This window comes from Diceros bicornis, chromosome 18, assembly GCF_020826845.1.
Source record: "Diceros bicornis minor isolate mBicDic1 chromosome 18, mDicBic1.mat.cur, whole genome shotgun sequence".
Lineage (NCBI taxonomy): Eukaryota > Metazoa > Chordata > Mammalia > Perissodactyla > Rhinocerotidae > Diceros > Diceros bicornis.
Window position 1 is genome coordinate 21585804 of NC_080757.1, and position 23635 is coordinate 21609438.

Consider the following 23635-nt stretch of genomic DNA (forward strand, 5'->3'; position numbering starts at 1 on the left):
AGTCTACACCTTTCTCACTGCTACTGTCTTTTTTTTATAGGTCTCATATCTAAGGAGACATCTATTCAGTCCTGGTGCTGGCACAAAAGCGGCATATGGATTCTCCTGGGTTCCTTCTTACAGTCCACCTGTAGTTGTAGTTCTTTTTCTTTTAGGTCTACAGTCTACACCTTTCTCACTGCTACTGTCTTTTTTTTATAGGTCTCATATCTAAGGAGACATCTATTCAGTCCTGGTGCTGGCACAAAAGCGGCATATGGATTCTCCTGGGTTCCTTCTTACAGTCCACCTGTAGTTGTAGTTAGAATCCATTTCTCAGCTTTTAAGCTAAGAGCTGGCTTATGTGCACAGCCTCCAGTTGTGCTTTTGAAGTCTTTTACTTATTTGAAGCTGCTGATCTGAGCAGGAATCCCAACATCTCGCTTCCTTGTCTGTTCCTACTGACAAGGAAAGTCTGAAATTATTTCTAGTTCTTTAGTTGTCAAAAAAAAAGTAAATGAAAAGCTGCACCCCCCAGCGTACAATGTACCCATGGCTCTTCCAGCCCACAGCTCTTTTAGTTGCTGATTTAATATCTTGAAATACCTATTCACTTCTGTCCCCAGATGTACCACATTGCTTAGAGCCGTAATCCTGGAATCAGTACAAGAAAAGAAAAAGGTACAAGAAACTGTAAAAGAGTTCTTCCTTTCTCTCATACAGAAGGAGGACTAAGCCACCATCTTCTGGTGGGCAAGACACACATATCAGTGGGAAAGGGCTGGAAGTATCCTGCGGCCAGCAGGCCCCATCAGCCAGCCTCGGTGTTGGGCCGTTATCTATTGTGAGCCTTCCAAGTGTCAGGCACTGTTCTGAACACTAGGGGAACTACAGTGAACAATAGAAATAAGTCCCTGTTAACATGGGACTTAGATTCTAGTTGGAATATACACAATAAAGAAATAAACAAGTAAAGATACAGTGTCAGACGGAGATGAGAGCCATGATGAAAAGGTAAGCAGGGTAGGGGGCAGGAGTGCTGGGGTGGGTGAACCGTTATTCTCTATAGGACGGTCAGGGGAACCTGAAGAGGTGACCTGTGAGCAGAGGTGAATGACGTCCCTCTCAGTGGGCCTCTGGTTGAGCAACATTTCTAGTTTCCAGTACTACAGAAAGTTGGCATCTCTTTCTGCGTTTTCGTGTATACCTCTATTGGAAGGCAGGGGAGGGTGAACTGTGGTCACTCACTGTTCTGTCACCATAAATCAGATGCCTTCAATAATCATAATTTTAAATGGCCCAAATACTTCACCAAGGAGATGGACTATAATTTAAATAACCAATTAGCTATCTACATTGTTTTCAACTATCTTTATTTTACTTATATATTTTTAGTTGGAACATAAACTACCATGATTAGCAGCCAGGCGTTCAAGGAAAGCCGTCTGGGAACACAGATCAAGAGCCGTGAAAACGTGTGTTCGGGGTCAGGACAGAGGAGCAGCAGAAGGTGGCGAGCAGCGGCCATGCTGGACAGGGAGGGCCAGCAGCACAGGCTTTAAGAGGTGGCCTCACTCCTCTGTTTCCACCACCTCTGGCCAGGAGGCCTCATGTCCCCTGGCCCCTAGCCTGTACTGCCCAGGCTGCAACCAATGGCCTGGCTTACTAGTCTGAGTCTACCCGTGGTTTTCAATGTGACTTAAAAAGAACACAAGCAAACTACAACAGAGAAGCAGGTCAAATGTTCAGTTAAATTCAGTAACGGTGCTCCTTTAATTAAGCAGATATTAGATACAATGCTTAGGAAGAACAAGAAGCAGGTGGCATTGACTTTTGGCTTTTATCCATAGAAACAGAGCAGGAAAAACAAGAATTTTCTACGCCCGAGATTGGGGTTATGCTGAGGTTTCCAGCATCCAGACAGGCAAATGCCTGGACAGCTGACTAGGGCAGATGGGTCCTTTGACAGCTTAATATCACAGTTTCTGGTGACTCCGTCGTTAGGGGAGCCAACGTGAGACCATCTGTTTACTGGCGGGCAGAAAAGCTCACCACCACCAGGTAGTCGCTGCTGAGAATGAGCTACACACCAGAAGTCAAGTCAGCCATTTTCATAACCTCTGCAAAGCAAACTGGCCTGGCAAACCACCGGTACAAAACCACAGAAAAGGAAACCTCACCTTAGGTTCGTGTGACTGTACAACGGGACCATATACAGCAATGATATGCCAAGAGGTTTTATTTGGGTTTATTTTAAGGTAAATATTCAAATGCCATGAGATAGATCAGTCGCTTAGAAAGCTCTTTTGTTCTTTTCTAAACAGGAAAGGAAAATAACTATGAATCCAGAGTCATCTATAATATGCCTAAAAACTAGCTGCCGTCTGTTTATTATTAAAGTGAAAAAATTTTTAGATAAGTAACAATATTTATTGCAAAGGTTTACAATGAAAAATAAATAAATCTCCCTCTTACCTTTCTCCCAGTACCCCATCTCCCCTCTCTCTCCAGAGACAAACATTGTTACCCATTTCTTGCATATCTTTCCAGAAATAGTCTAGAATATACATAGTCATACCTATATGAATATATAGCCTTACAACTTTTTTATCGGCTGTATTTAAAATGAACAAACACATATTAAAGGCTCTGAGAAGTAACACAATAAAGAAACCTGTTTAACTTCATTAGCATATCTTAAACATATTTGACTTTGGGGCCCCCCTCTTCCTCCCTTGGTGTCATTTCTGACCGTGGAATACAGCCAGGACTCACTGGTACGGCTCTATCAGGTGTTTCTGAATGGCCTCTGTTCTGATGGGTCTGTGCTGGACCTGTCCTTTTTTTATTCCCATATTTTCCTTTTTTCTTCACCTGCCTTTCCTCATTTTCTTTGCTTCTTATTTTCATATGGCCTACGCACAGTTCTCTTGCTGCTTTCTTTCTGGTTGCTGATTTGCTTTCAGTGGGGGGAGCTATTGGCTGAAGCGCAGCCCTTGAAGAGGTGAGGTTGTCACCCAGGGTTTCAATCCAGGTTGTGACCTCACGTCATCCTCTCCCCAAACTGCAGCGTCCTATGCCTGAGGCCACTTCTTCCCTCAGCTGCCGGTGTCCTTTCTCTTCACCCTCCAGACGCTGGGGTCAGCATGACTTAGAAGAAGCTTCTTTAGGCCTCAGGGGGTGACCCTGTGACCATTCCTGCTCACCTGGGCGTGGTCGGCAGGTGCAGGTTTGCTTCTTATTTGTTCCTGCTCCTAGTTTACCGAAGATGTATTCTTTTTTTTTTTTATTAGGAGTATTAAATTTTATCAAACTGTATTTTTGTCTTCTACTAAGAACTGTTATATGAATAGACCTTTCTAATGGATAGCCATCCTTGTATTCTTAGAGTATAGCCTCACTGGTCATGATGCATTATTCTTTTTAAACACTCTTGGACCAATTTTGGGTTATTTTATTTAGGATTTAAAAAAAAAATCTCTGCACTCAAGTAGGACAGGACTATAATTTTCTTGTGTTATCCTTATTTGTTTTGGGTATAGTGTTGTGCTGGCCTAATAAAATGAGATACTCTTTTTTTCAAGATTTTTACTTTCCCCTCTTCTCTCTGAAACTTGGCTGGAATTTTGCTCAAAGACTTTAAGTCCTAATCCTCTCTCTTTATAATTTTTTTAAGACAATGACTCTTGTTCAAATCTAGTTTATCAATGGCATGTTTTGTTATTTTGAGCCCTTTCCTCCCAACTTCTAACTAGAGAACTTCTCAGAAGGCACTTTAGGGAAATTATCTGGAAGATGATGAATTGGTCTGGACTTAAATCCCTCTCACCTTTGGATTTCCATAATTAACCCAGGGACAAATAAGATTATGTGCCACATCATTATGCTTGTAAAATACAATACGATCTTCAAAGTCACAGCAATGATATGATACTTGACAATAAAGGAAAATAGCTAGAAAAAAAATCAAATTAACCTTTCCTTAAGAAGTCAATGGCAAGTTGACGACTATAATTCTAAGTCAAAATTCCAAGCCTGCACTTTCTGGGGGCAGGAAAGAGAGATTTTATCTCTTATTTCTATTTGACCTCTTAATTCATAGGATAAGAACATCAAGAAGAAACTATAAAAAACCTAGCATCTTGACAGTCTTCTCTTCCTTCCATTTATAAATTTTAAAGACATTTAAATATTAGGAGAAAAATAAGCCTGCTTATTTGAGCTAACAGACTTCATTGTAGAGATGACTCCTCTGTCTTTCCCTTCCATTTTAAATTCTTCAGTATTTCCCTTAGCTTTATAATTATTTGGCAGATTGAAGGGAACTTTTCAAAGGCCTATACGTTCATTATTACTTTTTGGTAATTCCTTAGTCAGATTCTTATATTTTTCCACCAGATGACTATTAAACATTACCTTACTTATAGTATTTAACTATAGAAGATATTTAATGATCTATTTTGATTTAGAATACATGGTTTAATAACAGAAAATAAGTGGTCTGTGCAGCTGACTTCTAAAATCACACTCCATTTATTTATCGGCAAAAATGAACATAGTAGAATTAGACATGTGGACATCTGATTCTAAATATGCCTTTGTTGAGAGGAGAAAAGCCACGTCTAAACTTAAAGAAAAAAACAATACTAACAAGGAATACTCAATTGCTTCCGGCAACTTAGGAAATGTCTTTTAGGAAGAAAGGGAACTGGACTTGGGCTCATTTCTCAGCCACTAAGTTTTGAGGAGTAGTCTTCTCTCGGCATCAGGGTGGTGGGGAGGCAGAGACAGTGTGCCACAATGGGAAGAACATCTGACTTTGGAGTCAGAGAAGCACCCTACCCCAAACACTCCATGACCTCCTGTGGGAAGAAAAACCCCGTCTCTAAAACAACTCCAATAAATAACCAGACAAAATCACTTCCCTGCTTAAAATTAGTCATTCACTAGTCCCCATCATCCTCAGGATCACATCACTGTTCACAAGACACACATATATATACACCGCAGATATCATCTAGGTTTAATATGAAGTTCTCAGAATATGCCACGTTCCATCACAACCTCATGTTTTTCTAGAGGTCTTCTAGAGGCCTCTCTCAGGAATTCCTTTAGTCTTCATGGACCTACATGTCATCCTAAATGTGCCTTCTAACTTGTTTATATTCATGGTATACACACTTACTGATTATATTTGGGGCAAATGAGAAGCTATGATAATAAGAATATAAAGTAATTTTTCCATCTTTTGGATTTAATTACATTTGGACTGCAGTGAAGAAATCACCATTAGGGAAATCTCTCAATGTTGGTTCAGCTGGAGGCTGGAAAAGTAGAGGATCATTTCTAATCTTGAAACTAAGCCTGGATGCTAATTTTGCCTTCTGTGAAACAGATGATGTAAGTTGTCCTTATGAAGGAAAATAACTCAATACACTAAATTTGGCACAAAAGAAGTTCAGCGAGAATTATGATTAAAGATTTCATATGTTTAAAACTTGCCTTAGTTATAAAAATCAAACTTTACCTCTTGAAATGATTCACTAGGACTCCGACAAGTTCTCCAATTCGACTCTCATGGGTTGGCTGTTTGCTGAAGAGGCAGACAATGAGGTCTTTGTTGTCTTTTGTATGGAACACTACAAGTTGGTCCTTTCCATTGGAGACACTCAGACCAGTCAGCTGCAAAGAGACAAAGCATGGAAAACTATGAGGACGGTTCTCAAAAGAATAAATTTAAAAATGCATTTTGTTATTTAATAATACATTTTTGCTTAGTAACCCTGATGAACTTAATTTTTATCAAGTTTCATGAAACAAGCAGATGCAAGGAAATAATAAAGAACAGAAATTAATGAAATTGAAAACAGAAAACAAAGAAAAATCAATGAAATAAAGAGCTGGCTTTTTTTCAAAAGATCAGTAAAATTGCTAAACCTCTAGTCTGAAAGAATAAAACAGAGAAGACCTAATTATCAATATCAGGAATGGAAGAGGAAATATCACTACAGACCACATAGACATTAAAAGGATAATAAAAGAATACTTTCAGCAACTCTATGTACATAAATTCGACAACTTAGACAAATCCAAAAAATTCTTGGAAAGCCAAAAACTATCAAAACTCACCCAAGAAGAAATAGATAACCTGAATAGTGCTATAGCTATTAAAGAAATTAAATTTGTAGTTAAAAATCTTTTGAAAAAGAAAAGGCTCAGATGATTTCACTGATGAATTCTACCAAACATTTAAAGAAGAAATAACACCAATTCTCCATATCTTTTCTTAAAAATAGAAGAGAAAGGAACACTTCGTAACTTATCTTGTGAGGCCAGCTTACCCTGATACCAAAAATAGACAAAGGCAGTACCAGAAAAGAAAACTATAAACCAATACCCAATATCCTTCACGAACATGGATGTAAGAATGGCCAACAAAGTATTAGCAAATCAAATCCAACAATATATAAAAACAATAATACACCATGACAGAAGAGAGTTTATCTAAGAAATGCAAAGCTAGTTTAGACTCAAAAATCAATGTAATGCATCATAGCAACAGAATAAAAAAAAAAAAGCCACATGATCATATCAATTGATGCAGAAAAACCACTTGACAAACTTCAACCTCCATTCATGATAAAAATCTCTCAGCAAGCCAGGATCAGAAGGGAACTCCACCTGAAAAATGACATCTATAAAAACGCACAGCTAACATCACACTTAGTGGTGAAAGACTGAATGTCTCTCCCCAAAGATCAGGAGCAATGCAAGGATTACTACAGTCACTGCTGCTGTGCAGTATCATACTAGAAGCCCTAGCCAGTGCAAAAAGGCAGGTTTAAAGAAATTTAAAATGCGTACAGACTGAAAGGGAAGAAACAAATGTCTCTATATTCAGATTACATGATTGTCTGCATAGAAAATCCCAAAGAATCTACAAGATAGTTCCTAGAACTAAAGTGGGTTTAGCAAGGTCACCAGATAGAAGGCCAACATACAAAAATATTTCTATATACCAGCAATGAACAATTGGAAACAGAAATTTAAAAACACGACCATCCACAACAACTCGAAAAACAAAAATACTTAGATATAAATCTAACAAAATGTGGGTGGACCTGTATGCTGAAAACTACAAAATGCTGATGAAAGAAATCAAATTAAAATGATGATGAAAGGTATAAAAGAAAAATCTAAATAAACAGAGAGAAATAATGTGTTCATTAATAGGAAAACTCAATACTAAGATGCCAATTTTCCCCAAATTTATCTATAGATTTAACGCAATCGCAAACAAAATCTCAGCAGGGTTTTTTTGTAGACATCAACAAGCTGATTCTAAAATGCGTACGGACAGGCAAAGGAACTAGAATAGCCAAAATACCTGGAAAAAGAAGAATATGTAAAGTTGGAGGACTCGCAGTGGCTGATTTTCCTTACTGATTATAAAGCTACAGTAATCAGACAATGTAATTGTCAAAGGAATAAAAACATAGACCAGTGGAACAGAATGGAGAGTCTGAAATAGACACACACAAATATGGCCAATTGATTCTTCACAAAGATGCAAAGGCAATTCAACGGAGAAAGGATAATTTGGACATCTGGATAACTTGGAACATTTAGACATCCACACAACAAAAGAAATAAACCTTGACCTAAATCTCACATCTTACGAAAAATGAATTCAAAATGGATCATAGATTTAAATGTAAAACTATAAAACTTTCAGAAGAAGACACAGGAGTAAATCTCCATGGCCTTGGATTGGGCAAAGATTTCTTAGAAATGACATCAAAAGCATAACCCATAAAAGAAAAAAATTGTTAAACTGAACTTCATCAAACAAACATCTCTCTGAGAAAGACACTGGTCAGAAAATGAGAAAACTAGCCACAGACTGGGAGAAAATATTTGCAAAAATATATCTGATAAAGGACTTGTGTGCAGAATATATAAAGAACTTTGAAGACTAAACAACAAGAAAGCAAACAACTCAACTTAAAAATGGGCAAAAAATTTGAAGTCACTTTACCAAAGAAGACATATAGGTGGCAAATAAGCACGTGAAAAGATGCTCAACATCACTAGCCATTAGGGAAATGTAAATTAAAACCACAATGAGACACTACCACAAACCTATCAGAATGGCCAAAATAAAAACAAAACAAGACAAACAACAACAACAACAAAGTGAGAATACCAAATGCTGGTGACCATGTAGAACGACTGGAACTCTCACACATTGTTGGTGGGAATGTAAAATGGTACAATCACTAGGAAAACAGTTTGGCTGTTACTCAAAAAGTTAAGCATAGAATTACCATGTCACCCAGCAATCCCATTCCTAGGCATTTATACTAGAGAATAAAAACTTATGTTCACACAAAAACTTACATAGGAATGTTTACAGCAGCTCTATTCATCATTGCCAAAAACTAGAAACAAGTGGAACATCCAACAGGTGAATGGATGAACAAATTGTGATGCATCTATACAGTGGAAGCTATTCAGCAATAAAAAGGAATGAACTAATGATACAAATTACTGATATGCAATAACAGATAAATTTCAAAGGCATTACGTTGAATGAAAGCAGTCAGTATCAAAATGTTACCTAGGAGTCAATGCATGACTCCATTTATGTGATGTTCTCTAGAAGACAGAACTATAAGGATGGACAACAGTGGTTGTCAGGGTTTGGGGTAAGGAAGAGACTGATACAAGGGAGTTTTTTGGGTGATGGATGACTCGGTATCCTGACTGTGGCGGTGGTTACACAAATCTATGCATGTGTTAAGATCCATGGACGTGTATCTCATCACTACCACCAAAAGCCAATTTTAGTTATTCTATGTAAATTTAAAAAATACAGCTCGTTGGTTGTTTTGATCCCTAGATAGTCTATTTTGGTCAGTAAAGCAGAAGCCTGAGTGATTTTCTCATTCTGTAGTTTGTTCTTCTATGGCAGAAAATACCAAAGTGCCACCTCCTGGCCGCCACAGGTGCTGTCAGTCTGGCAATCAACAATGACAGGGTATCCACTGGGGATACCCTGTGGGCAATGCAGAATTCCAGGCAGCCTGGGGCTGGGATGGAAGTACCAAAGATGCTGAAGGTATAATCCTGTTCCAGGGGGATTCCTAATCCAGTTGGATCAGTGGAAGAGACAAATACCAAATAACTGAAGAACACTTTAACAGTTCGTACATTTGGAAGGCCATTTAGTTCCATGCCATATTTTACAGAATAAGGAAAGAGGCTCAAAGAGGTTAGCTGACTGGCAGACATTGCGACTGGAACTCAGATCTGCAGACTGACCCACACCTATGTTCTTTACCACAGCAAGCTTTTTCAAATATCATGTACAAATGAACATAAGCTGCTAAGTAAGTATTCCTCAACATCAAGTGAATAAATTCTCATAGGAGGTGAGCTCTTAGGTTGATTTTAAAGAACGCCAGGGTCAGTGCTAATGGAGAGAAGGGAAAACATCCAAGGAATTGGAAATCATTTCCCAAACCTCTGTAGATCACGGGCTTTCTGAGGCCACGGATAAGAGAATATATCAATCTTTCCGCCACTTAGATGTATGTCATCCAGATGATTTTTATATGATTAAATTAAAAATATCATTTTCATTTTAAAAAACATTTTATGTCTGTGATGCTTCACTCTAATTTATCATTTTATATGCAAAATTCAAAACTGAATTGATGTAGCACTTTACAGGAGAGCTTGATTAAAGCCTAATAAAATGAGAATTCAAACAGCAGTAACGCTGCCAGCATATCCCAGGCACATTAGCTGCAGGGGTTCAGGGAAAAGAGACAGATTCAGCAGTGAATGGTGAAACCATCCAGATAGAGGGCCCCTTTCTATGACTCTTTTCTCAGCCACCTTCCCACCTTGGGGTGTGGGCTTCTCTTCCTGCCTTTCCCCATTCTACCCCATCTGGGTGGCTTTATGCTGCTGTGCACAGGAATTCTTCATGTGTGTGCTCAGGCCTATGGGCGTGCCTGAGTCCCAGAGAAAACAGCACCTAATTTCTTCTGCTACACAAACAATGAAAGATTAAACCTCTATTGTCACCAAGGCAGGACAAATAGCATCCAGAATGTCTCCTTTTGTTCTGGGAGACAGGATGCTAAGTGGGGAAAAGCAGTGGAGTAAGGGAAGACGTAGGTGTTAATCCCAATTCAGTCACATGATCTTGAGGGAATCCTTTAATTTTGGGGAGCATTTGTCTCCTTTTCTGTAAGATAAGGATCATACTAGATGCCTTATCTATCTTATAAGATTGTGGTTAGGATCAAAAATAGTAGCAACTCAGGGGTATAAAAAGACAAATAAGCAAAATGCCTCTGCCTTCAAGGGTTTTTGCACTCTAAGAGAAGATATGACAGCAATATCTGAGATCCTTTACATTAGCACCATGCAAATGGGAAGGACTGCGTGGAAATACATGAGGGACGGAAGGGTCACTGCTTCAGTTATCTTTGAGCAGCCCCAACAGACAAATAAGTTTCTCCAAACAAAAGTGAAACTCCTTATCAAAGCTTCACCCTGTTAGTTGCCTTCTTCATTCCCATAATCTGTGGGATCTCTATGCTATGATAAATCTAAACCTTTCTCTTCTTTAAGTATTGAAGATTTGAACAAGGAAGATGCAATCTCTGATTGTCACCCATCTCAGTTCTCCCAGACTCTCTCCAGTAAGGAGGACCAAACAGTGAACACAACCAGACAGCAAAAAGACCCAGCACTTCAGGAGGAGGAGGCTAGTCTGAGGAATCAGAGCAGGAGTCCTCCGTTGCAACGAGGTAAGTGCAGGAAAGCAGAGCAGACTAGAAAAGAAAATCTCTAATTTGTATTTTCATTTCTGAAATAAGTGCAAAAACAGACCAATATTAGAAAAAGAAATAATCCTGAAAGATAAACATGATAAATTAAAAACACAATGGAAGCCGTAACAGAATAGATACTGCAGAAAATCAAAGAAGAAAAGAAGGAAATTTCTCAATGTCAGAAAGATTTGAGTCTTTAGATAGAAAGGAGTTACAGGTACCAGCCCAACTTAACAGAGAATCACATGGAAATGGAGCCCGAGAAAGATTTGAATTTCTAGAATAAAGAGAGAAAAAATCTTTAAGTATCTAGGCACAAAAAATAAGTTATCTGCACAGGAAAATAACATTCAGGTTTACATACTTTTTAAAAAAGTTGTATCTTCTGTCTGAAAATATAGGAAGAGGAGAAATAGTAATTTTGTCTTCATTCACAGGAGGAGATAAGTAAATCCATTTTATTCTTGGTATTGATTAAGAGAGAACAGTTTAAATACTTAACAGTAACCATAATTAGCATTAAAAAGAATAACACTAGAAAATTACAAAAAGGTTAACAGCAACAAAACCACCTTATTGTTGAGAATTATTTTTTTAAAGTACTTCTTTAAGCAACCCCTGGATTAAAGAGATTATAGTTGCAATTATAGATAATAAAGAAGTTAATGAGAAAGAACTCTACACATCAAAATTCATGGATGCAGCCAAAGCTATATACAAAAGAAAATACCTTGCCTTAAATACTTTTATTATTGAATAAGAAAGTAAATTAAATATCAAAAAGCTAGAGAAAGAACAAAAGAAATCTATCAAAATAAAAATTAGTTTAGATAAAAGCAGAAGTTGATGAATGAGAAAAACACCATATATGATAAATCCAAGAATTGGTTCTTTGAAAAGACCAATAAAAGAACCAAATCCCTAGCAGGGTCTAATCAAGAAAAAACAAGTCAAATACACAAATATCTAGAGGGCTGGCCCCGTGGCTTAGCGGTTAAGCGCTCATACTCTGCTACTGGTGGCCCGGGGTTCGGATCCTAGGTGTGCACTGGCACACCGCTTGTCAGGCCATGCTGAGGTGGCGTCCCACATACAGCAACTAGAAGGATGTGCAACTATGACATACAACTATCTACTGGGGCTTTGGGGAGAAAAAGGGAAAAAAAAAGGAAGAGGATTGGCAATAGATGTTAGCTCAGGGCTAGTCTTCCTCAGCAAAAAGAGGAGGATTGGCATGGATGTTAGCTCAGGGCTGATCTTCCTCACACAAAAAAAAACACCAGGAAAAAAACCCCCCACAAATATCTAACATTAGGAATGAAAAAGGGATTTAAAAAATGTGTGTTGACTTTAGACATTATAAGAAAATAACATTTGCAATTTCATATTAACAAATTAAAAAGCTTGTGAAATGCATGATTTTATAGGAAAATACAAATTACTAAAAAGACTCAAAGAAAGATAAAATAATCAAAATCGATTCATAACTAGGGAAAATTTTTTTTACGTTTTTCGAGAGTCAGAAAAACATTCTTTCTTAAATGTTACTGGGCACAGATGATGTTATAGGCCAACTTTCAGAACATTTTCATGGCCCAGGTGCTCTAGAACAGAAAAAGACAGAAACCATCTCGACTCATTTTATTTAATCCTGGTAGTAACACTTGATGAAGATCTCTCTCTCTCTCTCTCTCTCTCTCTCTCTCACACCCACCCCCCACCCCCCCCACCCCCCACCCCCTAGAGAGCAATCTCACAAGCACAGATGCAAAAATCCAAAATAATCAACAAACTGAATTCAGCAAGATAATACACCATGACCAATACATTCCACAAGTGTAAGGATGGTTCACTAATAAGAAACGCATCAACGTCACTTGGCTTATTAATAGGTCATGTTTATGTGTTATCTGTGTGCCTGTCCATCTAGGATTATCTCTTTGCAGTCAGGCTCTACGGCTTTCACTTTTTCAGGGCAAGGATGAAGTTTTGTATTTATATCATTTTTATTTTACAATACCCCATGGTATATAAAACAGTATTCCTCTCCATAGTAAGTTGGTAAATACTCAAATGTATTTATTATTATATCACCACTATAATATTGGTTTTAATTTTTTTCTAACCACTGGTAATCTTTGGCAGCAAAGTATTGCGGATAAAGAAGAGAACAGACTTCATCCACTGCATAAAAGTATTACAGAACTAAAAACAAGTATCACGACTGAGCACAGAGACTTTTGCCTGGATCTTTTAATACAATTGTTAAATGATAGAGACTATGTTGAGAGATACCGTCTACCTCTCATTATTTTTACAAATAGCAGGTAAAAACAGAATTAATTGGAAATTAAAACATATAACCATACTCCCACGAAAATACTCCATACAACTTGACCTATCAGTCACATGGGATTTTAAAAATTGAGGTATAATTTACATACCATAAAATTCACAGATTTTTAAGTGTATAGGTGGATGATTTTTGACACTCAAATCAAGATACAGAACATTTTCACCATGCCAGAGTTTCCTCTGATTGTTCTTTTTAAGTCTTAGTTCTATATTTATAAGTTGAATTGGCTTACTTAGCTTTTGAGAGCTTAAAAGATTAGCTCCTTACTTAGACCTAGAAGTCCATGGGTTCACTATAGTAAGAACAAACTCACAAAATACTGAATTTTCTCTTCATCCTTTCTCTGTTTTCATGGGTTGTACTGTTAGGATTATGAGAATTTTACAAAGAAAATAGTTAATCTTTGAACGTGACAAACCAGCCAAATGCTATAATAGTGATCTTAAAGGAACTGTTTAAATTCTTATGATAATAGAATATAGGTTTATTCAAAAATGCTTGAAATAGGTGGTTTGGAATTTAAATTATTTTTGGTTGCCTATATATTCTTCTTATAGTAAGATTCCTTGTGACAGAATTTAACTTCATTTGATTTCTCTTAATGATAACAGACAATCCTTGGTTTCCAATTTCCAGTTTTCAATAATTAAAAAAACCTTATGTTGAGGCTATAAACCCATAGTTGTTGGATTAGATTCAGTCTCACTTTGCGGGACAAGGACCAATACCAAGCACATGTCTGTAGTTGCAAAACTGCGTCTTGAGGCGTAATATCACAACGGACCAGAGGCCAGGGTCAACACTCCCCCGCAGTCCACTGTAACTACACATCATTTTGGCTTCATATTCCTCTTTACTTCCCTGTCTGCATCTTTATGTCTCTGCCTTCTGTTTGCGGGCAACACGCTTTGTCAGTGGAAATTGTGGGGCCTCAAAATGCCAGCTATACATTCCAGAATCCCAAACAATAATTTCAAGAAGCTGAAGGTTTCTGGAGAATGTGTGAATCAAAAGAAAAGGCTCTGACATTTTATGTCAAAAGACTCTAATAGTGTAATAGGAGCCCTTGAGCTCTTGTTATTTTAAAAAGAATTAATCTTCTAAAATGATGATCAACTCCTTTAAAACCATCAAGGACTAACTAGGAAGGAGAATGGATGCCTTTTTTATAATGCTTCATGTCTGGTTTTCACTCTGGGGCCTCTTTTCCAGACTTGCTCCCAGTAAGCAGCTACCCCATGGTCTTCCTGAGTGGGAGGACCTCTTTTCTTCTGTGGTTAGGACTCTACATACACCTCCAAGAGACTTCATTAACTTGGGTTTTTTCCTTCTGACCAAAATGTGCCTAATATACAAAGAGCTTTCATCAAATTGCAGTGGTCAGTTAATTTCTTCAGGTATCTGCTTGTGTTTTGATATATACACTTGGCCTTTTGGATTTACTATCCTCTACTTCAGTTATTTGGTTTGAATGCAGAGCTATAATATTTATGCTCTTTCAAGCTCAATTAACAAACTGCTTTGGCTGCTCAACAATGGAGAACATTCTGTTCATTCTGTTTTCCATTCAGAAACTTGGTAGATGCTCTGACTTTTTGCAGGATGCCTGGCGACTTGATTCCTCGCTTTGTCTCTCTATTCTCTGTTCATCTGTCTCTCCCAATCTCCCGTCTTCTCTCCTTTTCCCTCCTTTTTCTCCTTCTCTTCCTCTCCCTCCTTGGCCCAACTAGCTATAAATCAGAAATCTTAACTGTGCAGGTTCGTCATGGAAAAAATGCACAGTCTGGGATAACTGAGAGTTTATCCCTTTACAAACAACCATCACTTGAAAGCAACGGAGTGCGTGTACCCTGAGCCGCTATGAAGAGAGCCGACTGTCCTGAGGTTGCTATGCTGTGAGGAACCCAAGCCTCTCAGAGAGGTCAGGTGTTGATGCTCTGGTCAGCAGTCCTGGTTTGAGTCTCCCCAGCCCCGGTGGCAGACAAGTGACTGTATAAGGGTTCCAGAGATTCCAACTCCCGACTTTGCGTCTTCCCACCCCAAGCCCTAGATATTGTGGAGCAGAGGCAAACTGGCCCCACTGTGCCCTTTCCAAATGCCTGACCCATGGACTCCATGAACATAATAAGATTGTGGCTGTCTTACTCCACTAAGTCTGGGGTGGTTTGACACACAGCAATAGTAAGTGGAAAAAAATCTGAAAGGAGGAATGAGGTGCTACTGTAACACAGTCCTAAAGCAGTTGGCACTGGCTTTGGGAAGTGGGTAGAAGCTGGAGGAGCCTAGAGGAGACTGGTGGTGGAATCATAACAGGCTTTAAGGAGGTGTCGGTGAGGGCCTGAAGAAAAGCGAGGAAAATATTATTTCAAGCTGGAGGAAAGGGACCCTTGTTATGATGTGGCAGAAAATTTGACAACACTGTTGCCTATGGGTCAGTAGAGAATAGAAAATGTACCTAACAAATTCAACGATCTAGATAAGGATTTCTAGATGGAAGACTAAAAGTGCCATCTGGCTGCTTCTTGCTGTCTATGAAAAAATGTGAGAGGAGAGAGATGATCTTAATAAAGAACTGTTCAGCTTTCATGCAAAATTTAGAGGAAATATAAAGAAGCCTGCACTTGCTGGGTTTGAAAATAAAACTGTTTCTTATTCCCAGCTTCTCCAGACGGCAAATGATTCTCAAATTAAGAAATGGTTTCAGGGCAATGATCAAATCCAGAGTGGGATTGTAAAATCCTTTGTCAAAACCTCAGAAAGATCTAAGGCAATGCTTCACAGAACCTTCCAGACAGACTAAAGGCTCTCTACAGATCTTCAGAGTATGCCTTACAAATTTTCTCTATTAAACCATAGGGCTCTTAAGAGTCTATGGGCTTTGTGCCACAGTAGCTCACAAGGAGCCCAAGGTATAGAAAAGTTTATCTTGGAGAAATGTATGAGTGTGGTTTTTGTCTAATGAAGTAGATTATAAATCGATGCACAGTCAACCCACCAAGATTTCAAAGGAATTGTATTGGGTTGGACTGAAAGGGACAGACATTACAAAGTGTGATGAGGCTTCTGGACCCCCAACCTTTGGTGGGCAGGAAGTGAACTAAGAAGGCTACTTAGTTGCAAACACAGATGGCCCGTGACCGTTATGTGCCTCCCATTCCCCATCTCTTGGAACAGGAAGTGTATTGAGGTGTCCCATCCCTGTATCACCACTGTATGTTGGATATGTGGGGCAGATAAATTGTCCTTTTAAAGACCTGAAGTTCACAGGTCTTCAGATTGAAGGAACTCTAGTTGAGGAACTACAACTGGACTGGCTTAGATGATGAGATCCTGGACCTCCACCCTGAACCTGATACCATGAGGGATGAGACTTCGGGGCATCTTGGGAGGGGATGAGTGCATTTTGAATGTTAGAATAATGTAAATAATTTTTGACCAAGGGGCAGACTGTGGAGGATTTAAAACATATTCACAAATCCTTGGACACTCCTTCCATTGAGAGACCTCTGGACACTCCTTCCATTGAGAGATGGCAGTCTATGTCCCCTCCCCTTGAACCTAGGCTGACCATAAACTTGTTTTTAACCACTAAAATGCAACAGAAGGGGTGCTGCATGACTTCTGAGGTTATATAAAAGGGATGCAGCTTCTGCTTGTTCATTGGGACACTCATGCTCTGAGCCCTAAGCCACGTTGTAAGAAGTCTGACTATCCTGAGGCCACCATGTTGTGAGGAAGCCAAGCATCTCCAAGAGGCCTCATAAGGCCCTCCAGTCAGCGGTGCCAGTCTTCAAGTCCTCCTAGCCCAGCTTCAGTCGTGAGGGAACGAGCCTTCAAAGGATTCCTCTTCCAGCCCTTGAGTCACCCCCAACCTTGTAGTCTCCCCAGCTGAGGCCTCAGATATTGTAGAGCAGAGACAAGCCTGGAGACGAGCCATCTGATTTGCCCTTTCCAAATTCCTGACCTAAAGAACCTACAACCATAACAAAACAAAATGGTTGTGGTTTTTTTTGTGTGTGTGTGAGGAAGATTAGCTCTGAGCTAACATCTGTTGCCATTCTTCCTCTTCTTGCTGAGGAAGACTGGCCCTGAGCTAAGGTCTGTGCCTGCCTTTCTCTATTTTTCACTTGTGGGACGCCTGCCACAGCATGCCTTGATGAGCGATGCGTAGGTCCGTGCCCAGGATCCAAACCTGCGAACCCTGGGCTGCCGAAGCGGAGCACGCGAGCTTAACCACTATGCCTCCAGGCCGGCCCCCAAAATGGCTGTGGTTTTAAGTTTGGGGTAGACTGTGATGTAGCAATAAGGACCAGAAAAATATTAATTTTATGAACGCATCATGGAAAGAATGCATAGTTTGGGATAACTAAGAGTTTATTCCTTGACAAACAAATACCGCTTTCAACGAGTTTTTTTTTTTTTTTTATTTTACCAGGTTGGAAGAACACTTAAGAAAATACTATATTTTAGAAACGTTTTCCAGCTTCACTAAACATCATAAAATTATTCTTGTACTTTCTTAAGGATTCAGAGTTGTGATGGTGAACGTTAATTAGTAAATGTGCTTTAAAACAGCTGCTCCTCCAGGGCTACTGGAGTTCGTGTGTATGTGCTCCAAAAATCATACCACTATGTGTCAACCACATGACTTTCTCGTGGTGAAATAAAACCTATTATACAAAATATGGGCCGTGAGCAGTAACAAAAAAATTGTCTTAAAGCCAGTGTAATCGACTTTATACACAAGCACCTAGTCACGCGCCTGGTACTATTGATCAATATTATTCGGGTCAATGAGAATAACTGTAATTAACTGACTAAAGGGCTAAGTTTATGTCATGGATTGAAAAGGGCTTTCAACCCTTGATTTTAACAGCTTGATGAAAGCAACTCAGTAAAACTCTTCAATAAGTTTCCAATACCAATCCATCTAACAGCACTGAATAAATAACATCTCCAGATTCAACTTCAGTTTATTCTAAATTATGGCACGTCCTGATAGGGATTAAGGGGACCATCAAGAAGAAAATGTACAACCTAGATAACGTGCTCATCGCAACTGAACTTCGTACTTTACAAAATTAAATACAAATTCCTTTAGAGAGCGTCACACAGAAGCCGGGCCTGCCAGAGCCTCCTCTATTAATTTAAATGCTTGAATCATTTTTTCCTTTTGTCACAAATATCTCACGTGTGGCACACAAATTTGGCTTTTTCATATTTAGATTAAATTTGTCAAATTCCTTACTAGAAAGGTGGTTAGAACCTACCAGTTCATGAGTATCAGCCAAATGGCTAATTGTTTTCTTTTTGCTAAAATCTCAGACAGGCCTATTGGAGGTCTCTCTCCTAGAACATCTGGCAGTTTGAGTTCCTGGGTTTGTCTTGCAACCTGAAATTCAGTAGTTTCATGAAAAATCGATTTTTAATTCCAAAAAGACTGCTCTGAGGAAATAGCTCAAGAAATCACTTCAACAAGTCTTTTAATACCAAGCCATCTAGTGGAATTGAACTACATCTCCTCTGAGACTTCTCGTACTCTCAGTTTCATATATTGCAACCATGAACACGCCTGCCTGTAAGAGGCTGACTCCATTTTAATTACGGCTTCAGATTTATTGCTGTGGGCTTGGGAAAAAGGTAATCAGATTCATCACAAGGGTGCACGAAGTAAGACTAATGGCCCAAGAGGGTGCTCCTTTAGAAAGAGCATGCAAAGTGTAGTGTACAAACTCTGTCATGTCTATTTTGAGTATTGAGAAAGTGTAAAAATCCTCCCACTTATATTCTATTTATCCCCTGTGGTTCATTTAGGCCGATGGCTATCAACCCTGGCTGTGTATTAGAATCACTGGGGTACTCTGATTTATATGGTCTGGGATCAGGCTGGGCACCTATAGTTTCTAAAAGCTCCCCAAGTGATTCTAATTGCACGCAACCATTGATTTAGGTAAAACTATGAAATAACTGGGTCCTAGACAGTCAAATTATTTTACAAAGCTAATTGTTGTACTAATTGAATCAAGTTTTATATTATTCATTTTAAATTTATTTTTTTCTCTCACTTAAAATATCAACTTAATTAAGTTGCTTTCCTTATTGGTCTTTTAATTGAATTTTTTTCCTTACAAATTAATGACCCTCTTAATGCAAAAAGATTACTCACTCATAATTTTAGGTTTATTTTCCTTATCCTACGTTTGTCAACAAGCTGAATCCATGTACACTAGTACTTCTGTGTTTTAGGGATGATGAGTGATTTTTGATTATATCCTGGACATTCTGGGTATTGTGTTATCAGACTCTGGATCTAACTTAAATCTTCTATTTTAGCAGGATTCTGCTAAAAATGGACCAGTAGGGGAAGGGGGCACCAATGCTTTATTGCTGGATGGATGTGGAAGTCCAGGCCCCCTACTTGGCCTCCTTGATACTACTCTCCTTTGGATTATGAAAGGCATCTCATAACCACCAGGAGGGGTGGAAACCTAGCCTCCTCACGCAGCCTCCCCTGACACTATGACGAGGGGAAGGGGCACCCATCTTCCTCTGGGTAGCGATGGAAGTACAGGCTCCCCTTTGGGCCTCTTCGACACCACTCCAGTAGGGACGAGGGGCACCTCTTTACCGCCAGGTAAGGGTGGAGGTCTACGCTTTCCACTAGGCCTTTGCTGATCAGAGTTGAGGGGGGCCTGCAATTTTTTTCCCCCTGGTGTTTTTCTGGAGAAGAGTGTTTATTGTCAAAAAGGTTTCTGTTTTGCTAGGCTGCCCATTTCCTGGTCCTTTGCCAAGGGAGAGCAAGCTTTTCTTTTCTGCCCTCATTGATGTTTCCGGGATGGGGGCTTCTCCAGCACCCAGTCCGGGATATATAGGAGGCAGAAAGAAAACCCAGGGAACTCACTGCCATGTCGCTTCTCAAGTCCTAAGATCCTTAGCTAGCCCACCTTCTCTCCACCTTTCACAATCTTCTTATGTTTGTTTTACAATATAATGTCCAGGGTCTTGAGCTGTATTCAGTGAGAGGGATAGGGAGAAATGCATCTATTCCATCTTGTCGAGAACTGGAAATTCCAACTCTCTATTCCAGATTATGCATGCAAACAAATTAGGAAATGTAGTTTTCTCCTTAAGGAGTTTACAATGCAGTTGAGGAGTCAGGAGGCACACGTGGCATGAGTGGACAAAACAAGCCTTGTGTGGGGAGAAGGGGCTGCAAATTTCCCTCTCGTTAAAATACTGGTAATTCTCAAATCTGAATGTCAAGCTTCGACTCTTCACTGGAGCTCCAGATGGGTATTTCTGCCCATCTGGGGACAGCACAGACAGGGGTCCCCTGGAGGGCCTGTATATTTGGCCTGGCCAAAAATGAAACTCATCACCTTGCCCTAACTACCCTCCTTCTCAGGGCCCTACTTCAATTAAGTGCTACCAGTCACACCAGGTCCCAAGCCTAAAAAAGAAGTCCTCTCAATTTCCCCCACTCATTTACTCTCAGCTGGGAGGCAGCACAGACAGCAAAAGGGCACAGACTCTGGGGCCAGACTGCCTGTGCTCGGATCCAGGCACTGCTCCTTATGTCCTGGGGTAAGGCTTATCAGTGTGCTGCGCCTCAGTTTCTTCACCTTAACATGGGGTCAATAACACTACCTAGCTAATACGGAGGATGAAAAAATAATCTAAATTAATACACGTAGAAAATCAAACTAGTGCCTGGCACATGGAAGATATTTTTTAAAATGTTAATTTCAATTAAGAATAACTCAGAAACCTCTTACGGCTTGTCTCTTCTATCCCTGGTGCCACTGTATCTGCTGAGATCATTCCACGAGTCCTTGACATAGTGTTTATTGCACCAGCCTCTTCCCATTTCGGTCCATACTTTGTGATCCTGTCAGAATTAGCTTCCTAAAAAACAAACCTCATCACGCCACTTAAAATCTGTTGCTCTATACTGCCCAAAGCAGTAGTTCACAAATCCCTGTAAGAATCTGAAAAAAGCCACAGGTGACCAGTGCAGAAAAACGCACAAGCATTTGCATATACTTATGAACCCCTGAAACTCCTTGTCTGAGAAGCCATTTCTACTCTTCCACACTCTCTCACAGCAATTCATGCTTGTCTTTGTTCTAACATTCAATAAGTTGTACTGTGACGATTTCTGTATATATTTGCCTCACCTACTAAGCAGTAAGCAGAGGCTGTGTCTTTCTCATCTTTATGTCCCTAGTACCTAGCATAGTGCCATCGTAACACAGTACACAGCAGATGATCAAAATGTATTCAATGTGTGGAAGACAACGAGAGTAAAAGGTAGATGAGGGCTAAGGCTTCTCTTTGCTCAGGGAACTCTGATGGTTCCCATGTATTCCTCTCTATCAATGGCAAACCCTCAATCAGGTAATTTCCCTTTTCTTTCTTCACCTTCTCTGGATGCTCTCATCCACTCTCTGGTTTCAGCCACCAAACATTAATGGCTTCCAAATCTGTGTCTCCTTGTTCTCTAGACAGTCAGTTGTTCATTGGGCCTCTCCATTTCTGGTTCCTCAGACACTTCAGATGAAACCCATTTAGGACTGAACTTGTTTCCACACTCTCCTACCACACCCCTGCTTTTTCCCTACATGTCCCACCTTGGTGAGTCACCAGCACCGCCATCTACCCAAGTTGTCCAAGAAGGAAACCTGTGAGCCTAGACCCTCTTCTCTCCTCAGTGCCTATGGCCTATTATTTCCATCACTTAAACAGCTCTTGAATCCGGCCCCCTTTGCCCCTCTGAACTGTCCTTGCTTGAGTTCAGGCCCCCTGTAATTTCTCAGTGGGATTATAGAAGCAGTCTCTTAACTACTTTCCCTATCTCCAGTCTTGACCCCTGCAACTCATTTGTCAATACCCATTTATTGAGCACCTACTGTATGGCAGGCAGTGTCTGAGAATAAGACAGTCCACAACCCTTCTCTCAGAGTGTCTATGTTGTAATGGGGAGGATGGGGGAGCCAGAGGGTAAACAACTATATAATGTGACAGGTGGTGACACGGTCTATGAAGAGGAACAAAGTAGCAGTACAAAGGCACAGACAGGGATCGGATAGATCATTCTAGACAACCCCTCTGAGGTTATTTTGGGCAGAGACCTGAATGAAGAGAGGAAACCGTGCAGGTGTCTGGGAGGAGAACACTCCAGGCAGAATGGAAAGCAAGAGGAAAGAATCAACAGTAAGGATGCTGAGGGCTGCCTTCATCCTGCTCCTCTGGTTTCTACAGGCATGGGACTGCCAGTCTGCAAGGGGGTTAAAAGCAGTTTATATTTAGTGAGCATTTTACTAGGTGACAAGAATTATGCTAAGGACTTTACATGCATTATTTCAGCTTATTTACATGCATCTCATTTCAGGCTTCAACACTCCACTGAGGTGGGTGCTATTGTTAAAACGGGGCATGAATTCAACAACCACCCATATGCTTCCATATATCCTACCACCTGTGTTTGCCAGACACCACTGGGACGTGATTTCTATTCTGTCCTTTACCATTTATAGTATAATGGTCTTTAAATGCAATATAAGCTATTTTTACACCTCCACATGCTTTGTGAAAGGGTGAGGGCATGGAGGAGCAGGGGAGTAAGGGCAGACACTGGAGGTGGCTTCCTAAGCAGCAAAATGTTCCATCCACAGAAGCCAAAGAAGTAATTTAGCAACGTCAGGAGAGAAGATCCTTAACTTGTCGACTATACTTACCCCGCTAGACATTCCCCCACTCCTGGCACATTGTAAAGATGTCTTAGTTTAGACATAATTCCAATAAAATGAAATCTTTTTTATGTCTGTTATATTAGAAAATCAGATTCTTCATTCCAATAAAATGAAATCTTTTTTATGTCTGTTATATTAGAAAATCAGATTCTTCCTGTATTGTATTAGAACTTCATTCTAACAATTGGGTATAAAGAAAGTTTGCTCTGAACTGCACCAATAACAAAGAAACAAGCTCATTTAATACCTATGATTTCAGGACCAGTGTAGGCTGCCTCCAAGTGATGGGGGAGGGTCAAGTGAGACAATGTATGTGGATGTCCATTATAAGGGATGAAAGTCATCAAATATACGGTGATTTTATGGTCTCATACTACTCTTGTTTAAAGAAAATCTTCCGATTAGGCAGTCCTCAAACATGAAACCACAGTGGGTACCTTAAAGAAGATTTCATTTTTGATACAGATCACAAGGCTTTCTAGAAAAAACATACACAATCTCTCTCTCCTCTTCATCCCTCCCTGTCTCTGTTTGTCTGTCTCTCTGGCCTATGTGGGAGCACACACACACATAGACACACAGAGGTGAGAAAAAACTCTAATGGTAGAATTGAATTTTGGGGCAAGTCAAACTTTTGACAAATGTTTCCAAGAAACAGCCAGAACAACAGAAGTGAATACATTTGGGGAACAGAATAA

At 39.7% G+C, this 23635-nt stretch overlaps 1 protein-coding gene across 3 annotated transcripts in view; it reads right to left on the bottom strand.

The window, feature by feature from the left end:
• MYO1D (myosin ID) overlaps positions 1-23635 on the bottom strand; it is a 305600-nt gene that overhangs the window by 82079 nt on the left and 199886 nt on the right. For 2 of the 3 annotated variants that reach the window (XM_058560353.1, XM_058560350.1), the window contains one exon: positions 5507-5661. In XM_058560353.1, the coding sequence (XP_058416336.1) occupies positions 5507-5661 (155 nt within the window). Of the gene's footprint in view, positions 1-4448; positions 4842-5506; positions 5662-23635 lie in introns of those variants that run through there. The other variant, XM_058560352.1, reaches the window with a different exon arrangement.